At 42.0% G+C, this 18,108-nt stretch overlaps 1 protein-coding gene across 1 annotated transcript in view; it reads left to right on the top strand.

Annotated features, from left to right (window-relative positions):
• The window catches only part of LOC147889416 (uncharacterized), a 207,297-nt gene extending 189,457 nt beyond the window's left edge, over window positions 1-17,840 (top strand). Inside the window, exons 15-17 of the mRNA XM_087391248.1 lie at window positions 4,464-4,722; window positions 4,786-4,845; window positions 17,626-17,840. Of these exons, the coding sequence (XP_087247374.1) occupies window positions 4,464-4,722; window positions 4,786-4,845; window positions 17,626-17,840 (534 nt within the window). The remainder of the gene's footprint in view (window positions 1-4,463; window positions 4,723-4,785; window positions 4,846-17,625) is intronic.
• Window positions 17,841-18,108: the final 268 nt, after the last annotated feature.

The raw sequence follows: 18,108 nt of genomic DNA, 5'->3' as shown, positions 1-18,108 counted from the left end.
CCACGACTTGGACATTGTTACAAGTAAAGCAGAATGGTCTTGCTGGATTGTGATTCCTTCGTGATTCACACAAGGGATTGCGCATGCCTCACACTAGAACTCTATTAATGGAACATTCAAGTTCATGAACTTCAAAACTCCAGAGACCTGCCACAAACACACAAATGGATGGATGAGTAGGTGCCGATAACAAAAACATGAAACTAGAAAGAAGACGAGCACATACCTTTTGGCAATATCCAAGATTGGAGGCTTGTCACATGAATGCACCTTCAAGTGTGTCACCAATGCGCCTTGGAGTGTATCACAAATGTTGCCTTGTGGAACGAACTTGTGCATTACACAGTTGTCAAAGCTCTATGCTATACTTTGCTTTTGAGGGCAAAGTGCTAGCAAAATATGGCACATATAAAGCCAAGAACCCTGTTTTATCCCATATACATGAGGGTAGATTGATCGATAGTGAGTATTGTGAGACAGTTGCATTGACTGTATCGCACGCCTTTGTACACTTAATTAAAGGACGTTCTATAAGTAGATGATTTCTATCGGGTAGAAGGTCCTACTATTCTTCTCAAAACTCCTAGTGAGGGTGGCACGTCCTTGGTGTCACTACACTTGGATGCAACCACAATTGTGATCAAGGCAAAGCCATTTGATGGCTTCGTGTGTTTCCACCCAGATGGAAGTATAAGTCTCTATATGCAATAGGCAGCTTCTCAAATTCATTCCAACAAAGGTTATTATATGACCGTAATGGATACTATCGCATTTGTCATCATAAACATGGATCTTGATGGACCAAACTCCAATCAGATTATAGTTGCTAATGGTCCAAGGATTGTGCTATTGTAAGTACACCATAACCATTGGCATATATTTGTTGCATCTCATTGTTCTTAGACTCACATGGATTTACTTTGTCCAGATTTCTTTCATAAATAAAAGAAAATAGACATTATGTCGACTTGTACAAAAGTTTAATGACGAGGGGATAATGATGTATGTGGCCAAGAACATTTCATTTTTGCATGCCAAGAACACAATCTATGTGTTAGATTTATTTTTATAAAAATGTGCATGTTTGATTTCACTATTTCGTGCTGATTGGAAGTGCATTTTGGTTACAAAGTGAATGGTGTATTGGGACTAGTGCTGTTGAGAACACATTACGAGTGTTTCAAAGGCCATCATTGTTTCGGTCCATATGGTTGCCTCCTTTTTAGGCATTGCGCTTACGCTCATTGGAATGCACCATTGTAGCTACGATGAGAAAAATGTAATATAATCATAATGTCATACATAGTATGTTTTATATGCACTTGTTGTGATATCATTATGCGTATACATAATATATTCAATATGATTGTCATTGCGAGTGAACACATGGTATTGGATTGGATAAGGAAGTCAAAAGGGAATGGAATAAGTTTTCGAACTTACAATTATTCTCGCAATTACATCTACATCCAAACTTGTAAATATTTGATTCTAAATGAAAATTTTTATCATGAAAAAAAAGAAACTAAGAGAACACACACACATCTAATAGTCAACATTAGACATGCATTACACACTTAGAGATCAAGATGTTGCACTTTCACAAGCATATAAGATAAGTAGACTATGACTAACTATGCTGCCAACTGCATCATTAATCATGGTTTGGGAGTGGCTCTTTGAATTTTCCGGCTTGTAATGTTAATGTTTGCCTCTTCTTATGTAAACTTTTCACCACTACTGGGTGGAAATGAAAAAAAAGACTTAAAGAGATTTCTTCAACAATCTTCTGGAGTCTTTTTGAAGGCCGAAATTTTCAATAATTTTCGATAACGGTTTGTTGCATTCGTACCAGCAAGCAACACAGGAATGCTTGTTTTTCTAGGAGGGCATGAATTTTTATGACACAGGACCGAAGCTACCAACACATGCGTATCGACCGCATGATCTATAAACAAACATCAAATGTCAATGAATGCAAAGAACAATGAAGCAAGGTTCTGGTGCATGGTCTGAGTTCAACAACGCCAGATGAAAACAAAGGGAAAGATAATCATGCGACTCTACAATGCAAGTTGGTCTTGTAGCCACCAACAAGTAACGATTCTTTTTGTCCCAGGCATGTTCAAGTTTTCCCTGGAAGTATTTTGCATTGCTATCTTGCCCTTTCAACGAGACCACCAAAACCTCGCTTAAGAAGCTCTGTGAACTTGCCATGCAAACAACACATGGACGCTGGTCAATTTGCCTCCAGGGCGACAAACTATTCGTACTAAGTGGATATTCAAGATCAAGAAGAATTCTGATGGCTCTATAGCTCGACATAAGGCCCGACTGGTAGCAAAAGGATTCACACAACGAGAAGGTGTGGAATTTTTTGAAACCTTTGCTCCAGTGACTCGAATTTCCTCTGTTCGCATCCTTCTTGCTTTGTCTGCTGTGACCAAGCACATTGACATTCGCTATCACTTCATCAGGGAACTTCTCCAAAACGGTAGCCTCAACATCGAATATTGTCCTACTGAGGACATGCTCGCTGACATCCTTACGAAGCCTCTTCCTTGAGATCGCCACAACTCTCTCTGTTCCCAAATGAACTGTTTATTGGGCGGGAGTGTTCTGCCAACCTGAGAAAATTGTAACAGCAGACAACTCATATGAGTACACAGTAGATAGCGTGTGAGTGTTGACATTGGGTGGGAGTTGTTGAAATAAAATATTTGTAATAACACAACTCATCTGACTTATCTGCTGGATGGGAGTGTAGTTTGGTGAATTAGGTAGTCAGAAGTAGGTTAGATAATAAGGAGCCAATTTTGGAGTGCAGGGTAGATACGAGATCCACGGGAAGGAAGTGATCATATATACCCGCTGAGGGTGCCTCTTGTATTGTGCTCTACTATTGGTAATTGAATTGCATCCAGCTTCTGTCTTCGTTCATTTCTCAGAGTGTCTGAGTCTTGTTCTATTTTTCACAACACAGAAGTACTTGTAGTAATCCAGAAGGGCCTTGGCCAATAGAAACAGCCATGGTCTGTTCTTATTCCACTTAGTTTGTGACTTAACTTCATCCATGTCCCAACAGATGAGAATTCCTTCATGGAATTACATATTGGATCCGATCTTTAAAATTGGACCTGTGAGATCTGATGCATCTTCAAAGCAAGCCACCTCTTTTGTTTCAAGGGTGCCGGGTTTGGCATAGTCACTGGGGTTGGCGGTCAAAGTGAGAGAGGGTCTAGGGCATTCGGATCAAAGAGAGAGGCATGGAGCAGATCCTTGCTACTTGGTATCGGGGTTGGAGGCCATGGATGCAAGGCATTGATACTGACAGGAACTTCATCGAGGTGGATCTACCATTCCTCCTTCCATTGCTCCACTACATGGACCACGTCTTAGTCCATGATGCTTAGGTGCACGTAATTGTACCGCTTCTATTGCACCTATGGCTTTGGTTGGGAGGCGGTGGCGACACGTCGGGTGAACTTAGTGATAGGGGACCAGCATACCTAGATGAAATGCTATTACAAACTGATGTTCTTGTTGTAGCTATTGGAGCAGCTTCTCTATTAGATGAAGTAGGGACTTGAAGTAATCAGGCAGAGTGGAAGCAGTCGGACGGGCAACTCCTGTATACGATGTAAAATTGCCCAGTACTCCACTTTCTATGATGTCCGCTGATTGGTTGCCTTGGTCTTCACGACCTGTCTATTTGTTTGTAGCCTGACCGTAGAAGGTTGCTAGTAGAAAGCCAAAGGGGATTACGCGGATTGGCGATGGTGGCTGATACAAAATTGGGGCTTGGGGAGGAAGGATGGCAACCACATCTACACTATGATACGTAACTCAAAAGTCCTCCCTATCAGGGATGGCCTATAAAATATCGATCAGCATGTAAAGGGCCATGCAAAAAACCTTGAAAGGAGGAGACAGAGGTGCGAGCCATCTTGCCTAGTGTGGCCACTGCAAAAGGAGTTCGTGAGGCCAACTCCCCTTCCCTGCTTGGTCTTCATCATCATCAGAGTCCTTCCTTGGCCATTTGCTAGGATGTTCATCGTGTCGCCCCGAGAACATCTTTTCAATCCTCTTTTGAGTGTGTGTTAGTTGCATGCACGTCCTGCATGGCAATATATTACGTGGCAGATCTCCACGTATACACAAGGATATATATAACATGCAACTTGCATGGTGTAAGGGTTGATCGCCACAGAGGAGATCACATGCAGGCTCTTCATGCACCATGCACCGTCGCACTGCTCCTCATTTGTGTGCACATGAAAAGGGAACATGGTTCCTCCTCTTTTGTAGGTAGAGAATAATCATGGTTGATCTCTAAGATCAGTTTGTACTTTTGATGTTAATAATTATGAAGGTTGCAATCTTGTTTTTCGATTCTTTGTGTTTTGCATGCTATTTCCTTCATATGGTATCAGAGCTAATCATAATTCTGTTGATCTTTTTAGGATGACAACTTCAATTATCTAATAGTCACTGGCGCTGAGAAGAAACTCGATGCAGCAGCAGATGCCAAGACGTGGCAGATCAATGAGGATAAGGCACTTGCAGCAATAGGCTTGAGCCTTAAGAAGGAGATCATGCTCGAGGCTCCATGTGACACCAGCAACGGACTATGGGAATGGCTTATTCTCAAGTACGAGAAATGGTCAGAGGTCGAGATCTTACATATCTTCCACAAATTGGAAAATCTTCAATATGTGGATGGTAAGGATCTCAAAACACATGCTAGATCTATGAAAGAGCTGTTTAATCAGCTTTCTTGTGCAGGTGATGCATATAAAGTCCCTGTGGAACAACAAAAGCTCAAGCTGTTTCAATCACTTCCAAGTACGTGGCATAACTTTCAAAGTGCTCTCATGATGAACAAAGGATTGACTTGGGATCAAACTGCGGATGCACTGTATGAAGAAGAAATGATGAGGATAGATTTGGGGATGATGAAGAACCCCTCAGCTGACCATGCCTTCATTTCAACCACAACGCTAGCACCTAGCAAATCTTTCATAGGTCCCAGGACAACTAGAAATAGAAGGAAGGGTAAGTGTTGGTATTGTAACATAGAAGTTGGAATGCTTCTGATTTTTGCCTAAGAAAATAGACTTTAGTCCACCGACTGTAGTCATCAATGAAGGTCATGTAGTAATAGCTTCCGCCCTTAGATGGAACTGGCATGGGTCCACAAATGTCAGTGTGAACAAGTTCTAGCAGAAGAGTAGCACGAGGACCTTGTCGATGAAAGGACCTTCTTGTGTGTTTCCCTATGACACATGCTTCACAATTACCGAGTCGAGGATGATGACCAAGAGCTAAACCATGAACCAAACCATGCTGGTGCATATACTTGATCGCTTGAAAATTGATGTGACCAAGTCTTTTATGCCACAGATTAGCATTGCTATGACTAGTAGCCATCATAACAATATTTTTTACTTCTTCTAGATCAGCTAACAAGGAAAGAGATTGCTTGCGAAATCCCTTTCCTCATTACGAATAATGCAACCATCAGTATTGAATTCAATAATCATGCCCATGTCAGTAAGACGGGCTGTGGATATGAGGTTGCGTTTGAGATTCGGTACATATAAAACACCTGACAGATGGAAAATCTCACCCGTGGTAAGTTGGAATTTGATGTCTCCTACACCCATGATCGGATGCTGAGAGTTATCTCCCATTTGTACTGTACATTCTATACTGCATGGCTTGAATGTGACATACCAATCTTTGTGATACGTCATATGCTGATTGGCTCCGGAATCCAGAATGAGATTATCCACCATCTTGATGTCGGACATTTCTTGGTGCATGCATGGTCTGAATTAGCAGTTCTTGAGCTCATTTTGAGTTCTCTCAATTCTCGATCAAGATCTGCAAGCTTCTTTCAACACTCGCAGCCCATGGAAGGAACCTTTTTCTTACCCTTCCATTGAGTTTCATTAACCAAGCCACTACGCTCTGTATAAGCACAATCAACATTATAGCATCGCAAAGAATATGCTCTTTTGCTCATTCTTACAATACCCCTTAGTGGTGTATTGTGTCCGCACATGCCCATTATTCTTTTGCTCCATTCCTTACATAAGAGACCATGAAGTTATTGGTGGTAGCTCATACAAAATGTACCCATTATATCTTACAGGGAGCTTTTGTACCACACGAACTGACTCTGCACTTGAGAAGGCAACATGTAAAGAACTTGATAGTGGAAGGTGTTGCAACATCGCAATTACGCTCACCTCTTGAGCAACATTCGTAGCTAAAGTTCTTGTCTTGGTAGTTACTTTGAAATAAAAAAGGAGAGAGAAATCAATGGAGAAGGATATATCAAAAAGTGATGGAAGTTTATTCTTGGTTTCATTTTGTGGACAGTGCAAAGCAATAGCTGAATCATGAAGTTGAGCAGGAGCAAAAAGAAAGGAGAGGGAAATCAAAGGATATGGGTGAGACACCAAGACAAATAGAACTAGGAGCTTCAAGTAGCTAGAGTGGTAGAAGGAGAGTAAAAGCAATGGAGTAGGGCACTTCAAAAAATGTAACGTATTACATTTTCATCCATGCAAGTTATGCCTCAAACACCTAACCCAATCTAGTTTGTATCAAAACCTAGTATGATTATAGTCACTGACAACTGGAGAATATGGCATCGTGCTTTCAAATGATTGTCCAGACAGAATATCTACCAGCTTCCCCATGTAGAAGATATGGCATTTGTGATGTAATAAAGCCAGGATATACAAAGGTTGTGATGCAATCAAAGCCCTCTCTTCCTCCTCATCTCCTCTTTCCTCTTTTTCTCCCACATTTCTGTGTGGCTTACCGCCTTCTCCACTCCTCATAAAAATAGCCCCTCCCCCTCTCTCAACTCCCCCTATACAAGTAGCCCCTCCCCTTGCCTCTACTCTCATCGCCTTCTCTTGTCCTCCTCTGTACAAGCAGCTCCTCCCTCTCCACAAGCAGCCCCTCCCCCTCTCTCAACTCTTTCTCCAAAAAGTGCCCCTTCCCCTCCCTCCCTCTCCACTCTCGAGCAGCCCATCCCACTCCCTTCACTCCCTCTACCCCAAAAAAGCACATAATAGCCGCTCCCTCTGCCATTTCAAAATAGCCCCCTTGGAACATATATCTCTCTTGTAAGTCGTCTTATGTGTTTTCTTATGTAGAAGTCTACTTATACATATGTTCTTATATATGCAGTCTTATACACAAGAGTATCTTTGTGAGTGCATATATAATAGTCTACTCGTGTAAATGTATAATCTTATAAATGATCTACTTATGTACACTCATGAAGATCTGTTATGTATACTCTTCATGCGTAAGAGTCTTGTCTGCAAGTATGCTCTTAAGATGCATATATCTTCTAGAAATGTAGTCTCTTATAAATGCACTCATAAAGATCCTCTTATTTATACTCATAAATATATTGTTATTGTATACTCTTCATGCATAAGAATCTACTTCTATGTATACTCCAAAGATACACGAGTCTCTTTATAGAAGACTATATAAATAATTCTGTGTGGTCTCAACGGTGACTCACATGTTGTGGGGATCTTGAAGGAATGCCGATGGAGCCTCCACTCCAAGCTACTCCTTGTGAGAGCAATGCAAAGCACGAGCCATTTGCAAGTGTCACTCAAGCGAATCCCGGATTGTTGCAATGTGTTTCCACTAGAGAAAGAGGGAAAGGGGAGATGGGAGAAGAGATGGAGAAGGGGAGGAGAAGAGGAGAATAAATGGGGATGGAGTGGCAAACACAAAGGCACTATAAAGGAAACATGAGAACACCCAAAAACACTCTTGGAAGAGAAGAGGGAGCATGTATTCCAAACTTGTGCATCCAACAATGAAGACCAAAGTCAACCATTTGGCCTTTTATACAAGTGACCTTTTGAAGAGAGGGACCCTATTCCTTATACCACTCTCTCTTGTTTGTCTTTTGCTACAACCACTTGGGTCCATATGGCATCGAGGCATATGCTGATTCTCTCAACCTTCTCTTTGTCTTCAAATGGCTCTTGTGCTATCCATATACGGGATCCAAATGGCTCTTGTGTTATCCTTGCCAATTTGGATGATCTCGATGACTACCTCGGTCCTAGGCCATTTGAGGCTCAAAACCGATAGGATTAGATCGATCATGAGCCATTTGTGGCTCAAAACCCATAGGGCTAGATCCGTCGACATGCTCCATGGTTGTTAACATGCCCCCCTTCCTGTTGCTGAGCCGCCCTTGGATTAGCCGCACTGACGTAGGTGAGTGGAGAGGACTATCTGAAGGACTGCATAGTGGTCCAGTTGTCGGGGGGTGGAATAAGCCCGGTACTTCCAGAAGTGCATAGCATGCATGTCCTCAAATGTTTGAATGTGATGGCCATGGAGCTTGCAGACTCGAAGGTAGAGGTGTAGATCCTGGAACTGGGAGGGACCGGTGTCAGGGTTGAAGACAATCTGGTTGTTCAGGTTATGTAGTTTGTCATCAATTGGATGACTGGGAGATCACAGAGGAGCAAAAGGATAAGACAGTTGAAGTGTACCACTGCAACCATCGTGGGGTTGAGAACCGAGCTGTAGATATCATTGAATGACTGGAGGCGAAAGCAAAATCCCTCATGAGTCATTTTCTTGGGGAAGTTGTAGATAATATTGGGATCCTTGTGTTGGAGCTCTCGGAATTGAGCCCAAATCCACATCGTCTTCCATGGTCATGTAGAGAGGATGGATCCGCCACTCGAGGTGTGCGTTGTGATAGTAGCACCAAAATTGCTCCTTGTTCAAAAAGGGGATGCGCCAATGGGGTTGAAAGCTGGTGTTCGAGTCGATGAGGTGAATGGGTGCGTCTGGGACTAAGTGGTAACCACCACATGTGCACTTCGAGTAGGTTTGCCTCCATCGTTGAAGGACTAGGTGATAAGCTGAGTGAGTGGGAGAACTTCCATGATCTCGTACAGATGGAGGCGTGACCCTTCCAGTGATTCATGAGGGCACTGTTGGGTAAGTCTCTGGAAGGATGGTAGGTCGGCGGGCCACCATTGCATATCTTTGGGCGGTGAGGAGGGAGGTGCTGGAGGGACATCATCATCAACATTGGGCATAGGGTCCTCCTTTGCATTCCCTGCAGGCGAAGGGTCCACCTTTGCATTCCCTATGGGCGAAGGGTCGATGGGCATATGCATATAATTTGATGGCCGCAGTAGTGTATTGAGAGCCTCATTTGGAGGTCGATAGGAGCGTTGGAGGAGATGGACTAGGAGGTCTCGTGCTATGTGGTGCTAGTGTTGGAGGCATTATAGGAGTATTTAGGTAGGTTTGTGTGGGGAAGAGGAGGTGGGACTAGATTGGCGGGTTTTGAGGGGGTTGGGCGGGATCTGTAGGGGGTGGCTGTGGAATTTTTGTGGGGGGAGTAGAGCTAAAGATAGCGATGGCTTCCTGCCCTTCCTCCTCTATGACATCTTTGGGGTTTGCTACATGAATTGTTTCAAAATTGCTGACCAAGGACTTGAGTGAGTCCTAGAGAGCTGGTAGCACCCGATTGTACAAAATGATGATGCTGAGGGGATGGTAGGATGTGGAGCGATATTCAACTAAATGTCCTTGCATTTGAACTGCGGAAGCCCGGCCATAGGTCTGCATCCAGTCGATGTCGGCTTGTAGGCTGTTGGAAGTATTATAGACCCATGGGCTAAGCTCGTCGGGCTTGGCTAGCTGCATCACGTCATCGTCCTGTGGATAATTGGTGGACTCAGTGATTACTCGACACCATGCCTAGAAGTTTAGGAGGATGGGGTGGGCGGCTAAGGTTTGAAGATTGAAGCGACGAAGAGCCCGAGCCCATGGAGAAGAGGAAGAGCATGTGATAAATGGAGTTGGCTCTTGGGGTTGCATTGGGGTGTAGTCTGGGAGTAGAGGGGGTGGGGGGAACACTTGTTGTTGCAGGGTGGAGACCAATATTTACATTATCGTCCCCCTGACACTCTTCCACATCAATGGGATCCTAAATAGTTGTCTTGCCTCCTTTAGGGTGTCGCGTGGAGGCCTTGAGGCATTGTTGTCTCCTCAGGAATTCCTGCACTTAACGCGGTCTTCATATTTTTCCCGTAGTTGACTATTAAGTGGTTGGATCACTTCTCAGCCGTTTGGGGTTGGCCACCGTCATCTCTTCATCTGTTGGAACGGATCTTGTGGCTGCCTTGTGGGCCAGCCCATATTCGATAGGTAGTTGTTGCTCAAACATATGCTAAATTACATGCATGTAAACATCGGATTGCCCAAGACATTACCGTGTGTCTTTAGTTCTTCCCTAATCTGCATGTAGCAATAATATGCCCAGTTGGTGACCTGCAGCTTTATCAACCTCACGAGGATGTTTAGCACTATTGACTGATGGTGGTCAGTGTGTTTGTCCTGGGTCAACCACTGGAGCACTCTTGTTGATTTATCTTGCGCGGGCACTATTATCTCAGAGAAGTGGATTCAGCCCTTGCTCTTCTTCCTGTCATATTTGCAAATCTTGCCAAGGGGCTCGTGGAGGTGTTTCTTGTGTGAGTACTTCTCCGCAATGACGGGGAGGTTGAAGGTAGAGTGCACCACACCCACATTGAGGTGGTGGAAGTGGGGGGTCCCTGCTGCATCGCGGAGAATGCCATTGTGGGAGTTTGAGTCGTAGGCACTAATGAACTCCTCGAGCAGCTTCATGTTGAGGTGACATGGTAGACGGTCCACAATGGGCTTGAGACCTATCATTGCCAGGGATGCTTGTACTTCTGGCTCCTTGAGAGCTTGGTATGCGGCTGCATTGTGGTAGTAGAGGGTATGACCGTTCCCCTCGTACATGCACTTCGAGTGGATCGCATAGCCGTTAAGTCGTTGGAGCCATGTTTCCTCGAGTGGTGAGTGTGTTAGGGACCTCACGACTTTATACTCCCCCTATGTTGGAGATGGCGCGTGCTTTCTGGATGATCGAAGGGGAGTGGTTACAACCGCTACTAGTTGTGCTTGGGATGTCAGATGGCATTCTGATTGTTCCTGAGGGTGTGCTTTGGGATTCATAAGTTTGGTGGGCAATAAATTTGATGGAGGCTGAGGTCCCTTTCAAACTCAAAAAACTTGTTGTCGAGATCCATGGGGAAGAAGGAAGGCAAGTGGGTGACAAATGAGTCAGTGGAGGAGCATGAGGCTAAGGACATCCAAAGGATGGCTAGAAGGTAGTATGGAAAGAGGCAGGGGGCTGTGGAAATTTTGGTAAAGTTTGATTGTCTTTGCTAAGGGGACGAGGGGGGATAGGGTGCCTTTTTATAGTTTTTGGTATTCGAATGCACAGGGGAATGGCCTTAAGACTAGAGGTAGGTGGGATAGGAGTAAGGCGACGGGTCGGCAGGATGGCTATAAGGCAATGACCCAATGGGATGATTGTAAGGTGAAGATCCGATAGGATAGCTATAAGGTGATGATACGATGGGATAGCTATAAGGCGACGATCTAGTGAGATACCTGTAAGGCAACGATCCAGTGGGATAGCTATAAGGCATTGATCTGGTGGGATAGCTATAAGGTGACAATCCGACGGGATAGCTATAAGGTGACGATCCAACAAGATAGCTGTAAGGCGATGATCCGACGGGATAGCTATAAGGCGATGGGTCATGGGGTTGACAATTGTCAGAGTTGCATTAAAATGTATTGGCCGTATTCACCTAATGTTGACCTTGAATATGGGTGGTGCATTAGAATACCAAGGACTTGTGAGCTACTGGTGCATGTGGGTTATATGCCTATCATACAGACTCACCTAGACCTAGATTTGATGATTGAGCACCTTGGGGGGGGTTGATTATGGGGAATGCAATGGAGTTGAATGCCAAACAACTACATACCTAGTCATCAGCCAGGTAGAGCACTCATGGAATTTTAGATCAGGTTGTAGGCCATGAGATGTACTCATTTTTGGATGGCTGTAGTGGGTATAATAAGATTATTGTGGCTCTTGAAGATCAATCAAAGACTTCTTTTATCATAGAGTGGGGTGCTTATGCTAGCAAAGTGATGCCGTTTGGATTGAGGAATGCCCCATCCACTTTTCAGAAGTTTATGGTGGAAACCTTTAGAGATTACCTCATTGAATTCATTGCAATTCACGTAGATGATTTTTGTGTGTATTTCTTGGATATTGATCACTTGGGATATCTTGAGAAGGTTTTTTGGAGATGCAGGAAAGTGGGGCTAAGAGTGTGTTCTATGTTGGAGTTGGTATTCTACTCGGTCATGTTGTTTCTAAGGATGGAATCTGAACCGAGCCAGGTAAAATCAAAGCCATCTAGCAGATGCCTAAACCTCAAAATTTAACTCAATTACGTTCTTTCGTGGGATTTATCAGTTTCTATCATAGGTTCATCAAGGACTTTGCTAAGATTGCAGTGCCCTTGTATGACTTGACAAAAAGGATACTACGTTTGAGTGGAATGCCGAGTTGACCATACTTTTCAATGATCTGAAATCCTTAGACAACCAAGATGAGATGTCATTTTCCATGTGCATGTGGATGCTTTTGGTTATGCATTGGGTATTATCTTAGCACAGCTTGGATGGTCGGTTGGACTATCCAATTTATTATGCTAGTAGGTTACTTACACTGACAGAATCAAACTATAGCGACACCGAGCAAAAAGCTCTAGGAATGGTTTTTAGTGTGCAAAAGTTAAGGCATTATTTACTCGGGAATCCTTTTGTGTTCTATGTGGATCATCAAGCCCTACTTTATCTCATGAACAAAACTGTCATTCAAGGATGGCTTGTTTGTTGGATATGGCTGTTGCAGGAGTTCAACTTCAAGATTATTCATAAACTAGGTAAGACCCATGTGGGCGCTGATTGCCTATCCAGGTTACTAGTACCCGAACAAACTCAAGGAATTGACATGGAATTACCAGATGCTGGTTTGTTCACAATTGATTATTGTGAGAATGAGTTTGTTGAGTTGGTCAATTACTTGTCTCAAGGCACATTCCCTGAAACTATGCCTCAAGATAAGTGCAGGCAACTAGCTCCTAAGGCTTGGAAATATACTTTGATTTGTGGACAGCTATACCTACAACGTGCAGATGGCATTCTTCGCCGATGAGTGCTACCTCATGAAAGTGCAGTGGTGTTGTAGGAGGCTCACTTGGGTCCGTGAAGAGGGAAATTTCAAGGTGAGTTAACTACTCAAAAGTTTTTACAAGTAGGCTTGTGGTGGGAGACATTGTTCAAAGATGTTCAAACCAGATGTACGCAGTGTAATATGTGTCAATGCACCGGACAATTATTGGTTAAACAATCTATGCCTTTGCAGCCCACCTAGCCCTTGGAAGCCTTTTGAAATTGGGATTTGGATTACATTGGGCCCTTTAAACCCACAAATTTCACTCAAAAAAAGTATATACTCGTTGCAATTGATGATAATACAAAGTGGACAGAAGCTAATTTAATAAGGCACTCCGAGATGATTCAGCTTGGAGAACATATAAATTTGTGTATGCAAATATTATATGCTGATATGGATGTCCTCTCGAGCTTGTCTTTGATCAGGGATTACATTTTCTCAATGATGTGATGCAAGTACTTAAAAGGGTGGATGCATGATAAGGTGGTACAAAAAGTGGTGTCCGAGACATTGCTATGTTGGTGCTTTTAATAGTGCTCTGCAGTGTACAATGTCTAAACATTAAAAATTCTAGCCCATAACTGAATTCAGCTCCATGTCTTCTTGTAACAACCCTACAATGCAAATCTATAACAACCTTCACATCATGTCTCTGGCCCCCATGACCTCCTCTCTGTCTCTTTGTCTCTGTCTCTCTCATTCTCCCTCCCTGCATCGCTCTATTTGTTTGTCTTTCACCTTGTGTAAGAGGAAGGTGCTTTGAGCTCTCTCTGTCTCTGTCTCTCTCTTTCTTTGTCTCTCTGTCTCTCTATCTCTCTATCTGTCTCTCTCTCTATCTATGTCTCTCTCTCTATCTGTCTCTCTTTGTCTCTCTTTCTCTTTCTCTCTCTCTCTCTATATATATATACATATACATATATATATATATATATATATATATATATATATCAATTTTGATGAGTTTATTGTTGGTGGTCTTGTGTCCAACCTACCCATCAAATCTCTGATATCAATTTAAATAGTTCCAACAAATTCCTTCCACAATATGAAATTAGCTTCAGGAGTTTAGCTTGCTGCATATATGCGATGTCTTTAATTACGTTTTTGAGCAAAGTAAGTTGCTACTTCAAGCAGATGAATATGAAGGAGAGGACAAAATGTTTTCCCAAAAGAAACAGTGCAATTGGAATGAAAACACCATGGGGTCATTCCTGTTAAGTAGATTGACTTTCAATTTCTCTGTTCATGGATCCTATACAACTTCCCTTCTTAGTATGGTTTAATATGCTTGGAATTTCTGCCAATGCATATCAAATTGGCTCAATGCCAGACGTTCATAAGCATAAAGTGAGTTTATGCTTGGTGTTTAGACTAGCAAGTTCCTTGAATGATAATCAAAAAATTCAATTTCATTCATGGAGGTAAATAGATGCTACAAATCGATCATCCATCGATCAAGAACTTTTGAATGTTGGTCTGTTTACATTAATGGAAAACGCACTATTGTTTGTGCTGATTCTACAATTTTGATAATGCTCTCTGCTTAGCCAACTGTCTGAAGACAAAGAAACATGGTTGTGGGTTTAGTTCCTACTAGGTGTCTCTTGATTGATGCTCTTATGCAACCGTAGCCTGCACACACACACTCTCTCTCTCTCTCATGCTCTTTAGTTGTTTTATTTATCTTTGTAAACAAATTGTTATATGATTTGTTCATTGATCCTCTTGCTCAGTTGTTGTTGTGTTGGACTATTCAGACATACTTTCTTTAACATGGAGGGCACACAGAACCATGTCTTGAATTTGCTTTTAAGAAGCCACAATGATTTGTGTAGATGCTCCATCCCTACATCCTCAATGTGCACCCATTGTGCTCAAGACCCAACGCACAGTTATAAGGGAATATAAAGCGAGAAGAAAAAGGGAACAATGCAACAAAGCAAGGATTCCAGAGTCCAATCTCACTACTGATGAAAGAAAGAGGAAAAAGTTTGTCACAACGTGGCAATGTTTTTTGCTCAACAAACAGCTGGAATGGACAGTGGAGCAAAGAGAGACATATTGGATAGATTACAGGCACATATTACAGGCACATCCTGCCCTGAGAGTAGCTCAACTACAAGAAACAAGAGATGAATCTAGTGTTTAGGTAGCTCTCCTATGTGATATTCACAATACCCTCGAAACAGTGAAGCGACCAAAGTCATTAGATGAACTATTTTTCAAAAGGTCTAGTTTGATGATATTAGTTAACAATGGGATAGAAGGGACTCCCAATCTAAACATATCAACAACTTCAAGAGTTTTAAACATTAATAGGAGGAAATTTTTATGTAGCCAAATCTAGATTCCTTCTAAAGGAGGATGAAAATCTCCCCTTGTCCACTTGCCGATGGTGGCAAGCACATAGTAGCATCATCACCCAAGAAGTGAAGGACTTGGTGTTCTTCTTTTGGTCAATGCAAACTCGCGTGTCACCCAATAAGAAGGATGTATGCCACAAACGGATAGGGAGAAAGTCATATATAAAACACCCTATTCATCTTCTTGATATTCCCCAGGTGAGTGTTGTATCAAGATCCTTATCATCTTGATCGCCCGTCTAATAGTGCTTAGCGGTGCCATATATTGCTTATTAAACTTACATATTGCTTGTTCGTTCTACTTCATATGACATACTAATTGTTAGTGCCACATTTTCTTGTTAGTGGTACTTATTGTGATAGAGTACTTGCTCAGTATGCTAGTTATGGCATATTCCTACTTGCTATTGCTACTTAGTAGGAGACATTGCTTGTTAGTGCTACTAATTACTTGTTGTGGTTAGTCTAGTTACTATGACATAGTGCTGATTAGTGCTTCAAGTACTGCTTGTTTATTGCAACACTGTAGTTTCTATTATTGCTTAATAGTGGTTATTAGTGCTTGTTAGTACTTGCTAATGCCACATATAAGTTGTTGGTGCTTGGTAGTGCTTGTTTGAACTACATATTTCATGTTACTTCTACTTACTGTCACATAGTGCTTGTTAGTGTCTGTTAGTTCAGTAACCTGCTAATTAGTACCTGTTAATTCTTGGTGGTGTTAATTAGTGCTTGTTCATTCCTATTAGTTCGATAACTTGCTAATTAGTACCTGTTAATAGTTGTTGGTGCTAATTAGTACTTGTTAATACTTGTTAGTGCCTTGTTAGTTCAATGAATTGCTAATTAGTACCTGTTAGTGGTTGTTAGTGCATGCTAGTTCAATAACCTGCTAATTAGTACTATTTATTGACATCCTATTTTGTGCTTGTTAGTTTAATGCTATCTAGTGTGCTTGTTTTTGCTTGTTAGTGCCTAATAATGCCTGTTAGTTTCTGTTACTATTGCCTACTAGTGTTGCTTGTTATTGCCCCACTTAATGCTTGTTAGTGCCTGTTAGTGCTTGTTAATAATTGCTGATGCTTGATCATAATCTGATCACTTTTGTAGATAATTTGTTTGGTCACATTGGATGTTTTCATGTGCAGGTTGAGTTATTCATAGAGTTCAAGAAAAATTATCCAGACATCACAATGCAACAACGCTCATTTGAACGATTAAAACCCTTTTTTTTTTCATAAATTGAAGGACATATATACATGTTGCTACATTCAACATGTCCAAATGGCCTTCTTGAAAGACTCCATTAATATCATGCGTCATCCCAACACCGGTTTGGCACATTGTTATTGCAATTGTGAAATATGTGCAAGGGACAATACTGGAGCTGTTTGTAGCTTCTAGCCATACATACACTAGTGTTACGTGCTTTTGGGAAAGTGTGTTGTGTCAAAAGCCTTCAGGAAGCATGTACCATCACTTGAAATGCCTCATGGGAGAATGTACTAGTTGTGGGCCAAAAAAATTTCTGGTCCACCCACAAGAGAAGGCTGAGTCTACCCACCATGTTTCCATTAAGGTTTTTGAGGATCTAGACGTAATTGTTGGAAAACAGGGGGAGAAAAAAAGAAGAAAGGTGCTCACATTCAAGAACATGAACTGTAGTGCCTTGTTACGGATGTCTCAAGATTGCATGAAGAATTTCATTAAGCACAAATTTATATACAAGTGGCAAGCTGAACAATTTAAAGAGTGTCTGCAAAGGTTTCCTAAATATGTTGTTGCGTCTATGGTGGATTTTGTAGAAAATTACATCTTCAAGGAACAAAATGAGATACAATCTATGCATTGGCACTCAGACCAAGTCACTATTCTTGTTCAAATATCATATGTTTAGAAAAAAGTTGTTTTGGGAGGTGAAGGTAGGAGAAGTGGATAGATCAGTAGCATGGGACTGTGCTCCTATTCCCCTGGTGCAATCATTGAACTCGGTCTCCGGGATCTTAGAGCACAAATGCATTGAGCTCAAAATGCAAAAGTTGTCATGCTATTGTTGTGCTTGCATTTCAAGTTCTTGGAATATATGTTGCAACAAAGCGTATGTGACAGGTTGGGAATATCAACTTATTGTCCCTGGAGAGGACATGGAAGCTAAAGAAAACCCTTGTGATGATCCTGCATATGAAGGACATCATGATACATTGAGTGATGCTCTCTATGTTGGAGACAATTTTGTAGTCAATGTAGAGGCAGAAAATGATGAGGGTGCAGATTTCTCTGTCCTAAGTGCACTGCCAAGAAGGAGCTTGCGAATCAAAATCTGAAGGATGCATGGGAAAACATCATTTCATCTGGTGGTTTTGTAGGGTTGTACTATGGAAAGAAGGGAATAACTATTACTACATTCTTGATAATGAATTCGAGGTTTTCTTCTATTATCACATTGTCCTTTAAGTGGGAGGTTGTGGGGGTTAAAGGTCATTGTGCCTTTACCCCAATTATGCACAATACTCAAACACATATATAAATGAATGAAAAAGAAGATTAGGGTGGTTCTGCACCCACCACAACGTGTGTGGCTCTCTGTTTCTC

Source organism: Dipteris shenzhenensis, chromosome 20 (assembly GCF_047967505.1).
Source record: "Dipteris shenzhenensis isolate YYH24624 ecotype China chromosome 20, Dip_SZ_1.0, whole genome shotgun sequence".
Classification (NCBI taxonomy): domain Eukaryota; kingdom Viridiplantae; phylum Streptophyta; class Polypodiopsida; order Gleicheniales; family Dipteridaceae; genus Dipteris; species Dipteris shenzhenensis.
The sequence above is the reverse complement of the archived record's forward strand: the minus strand, read 5'-3'. Positions and strand labels throughout refer to the sequence as shown.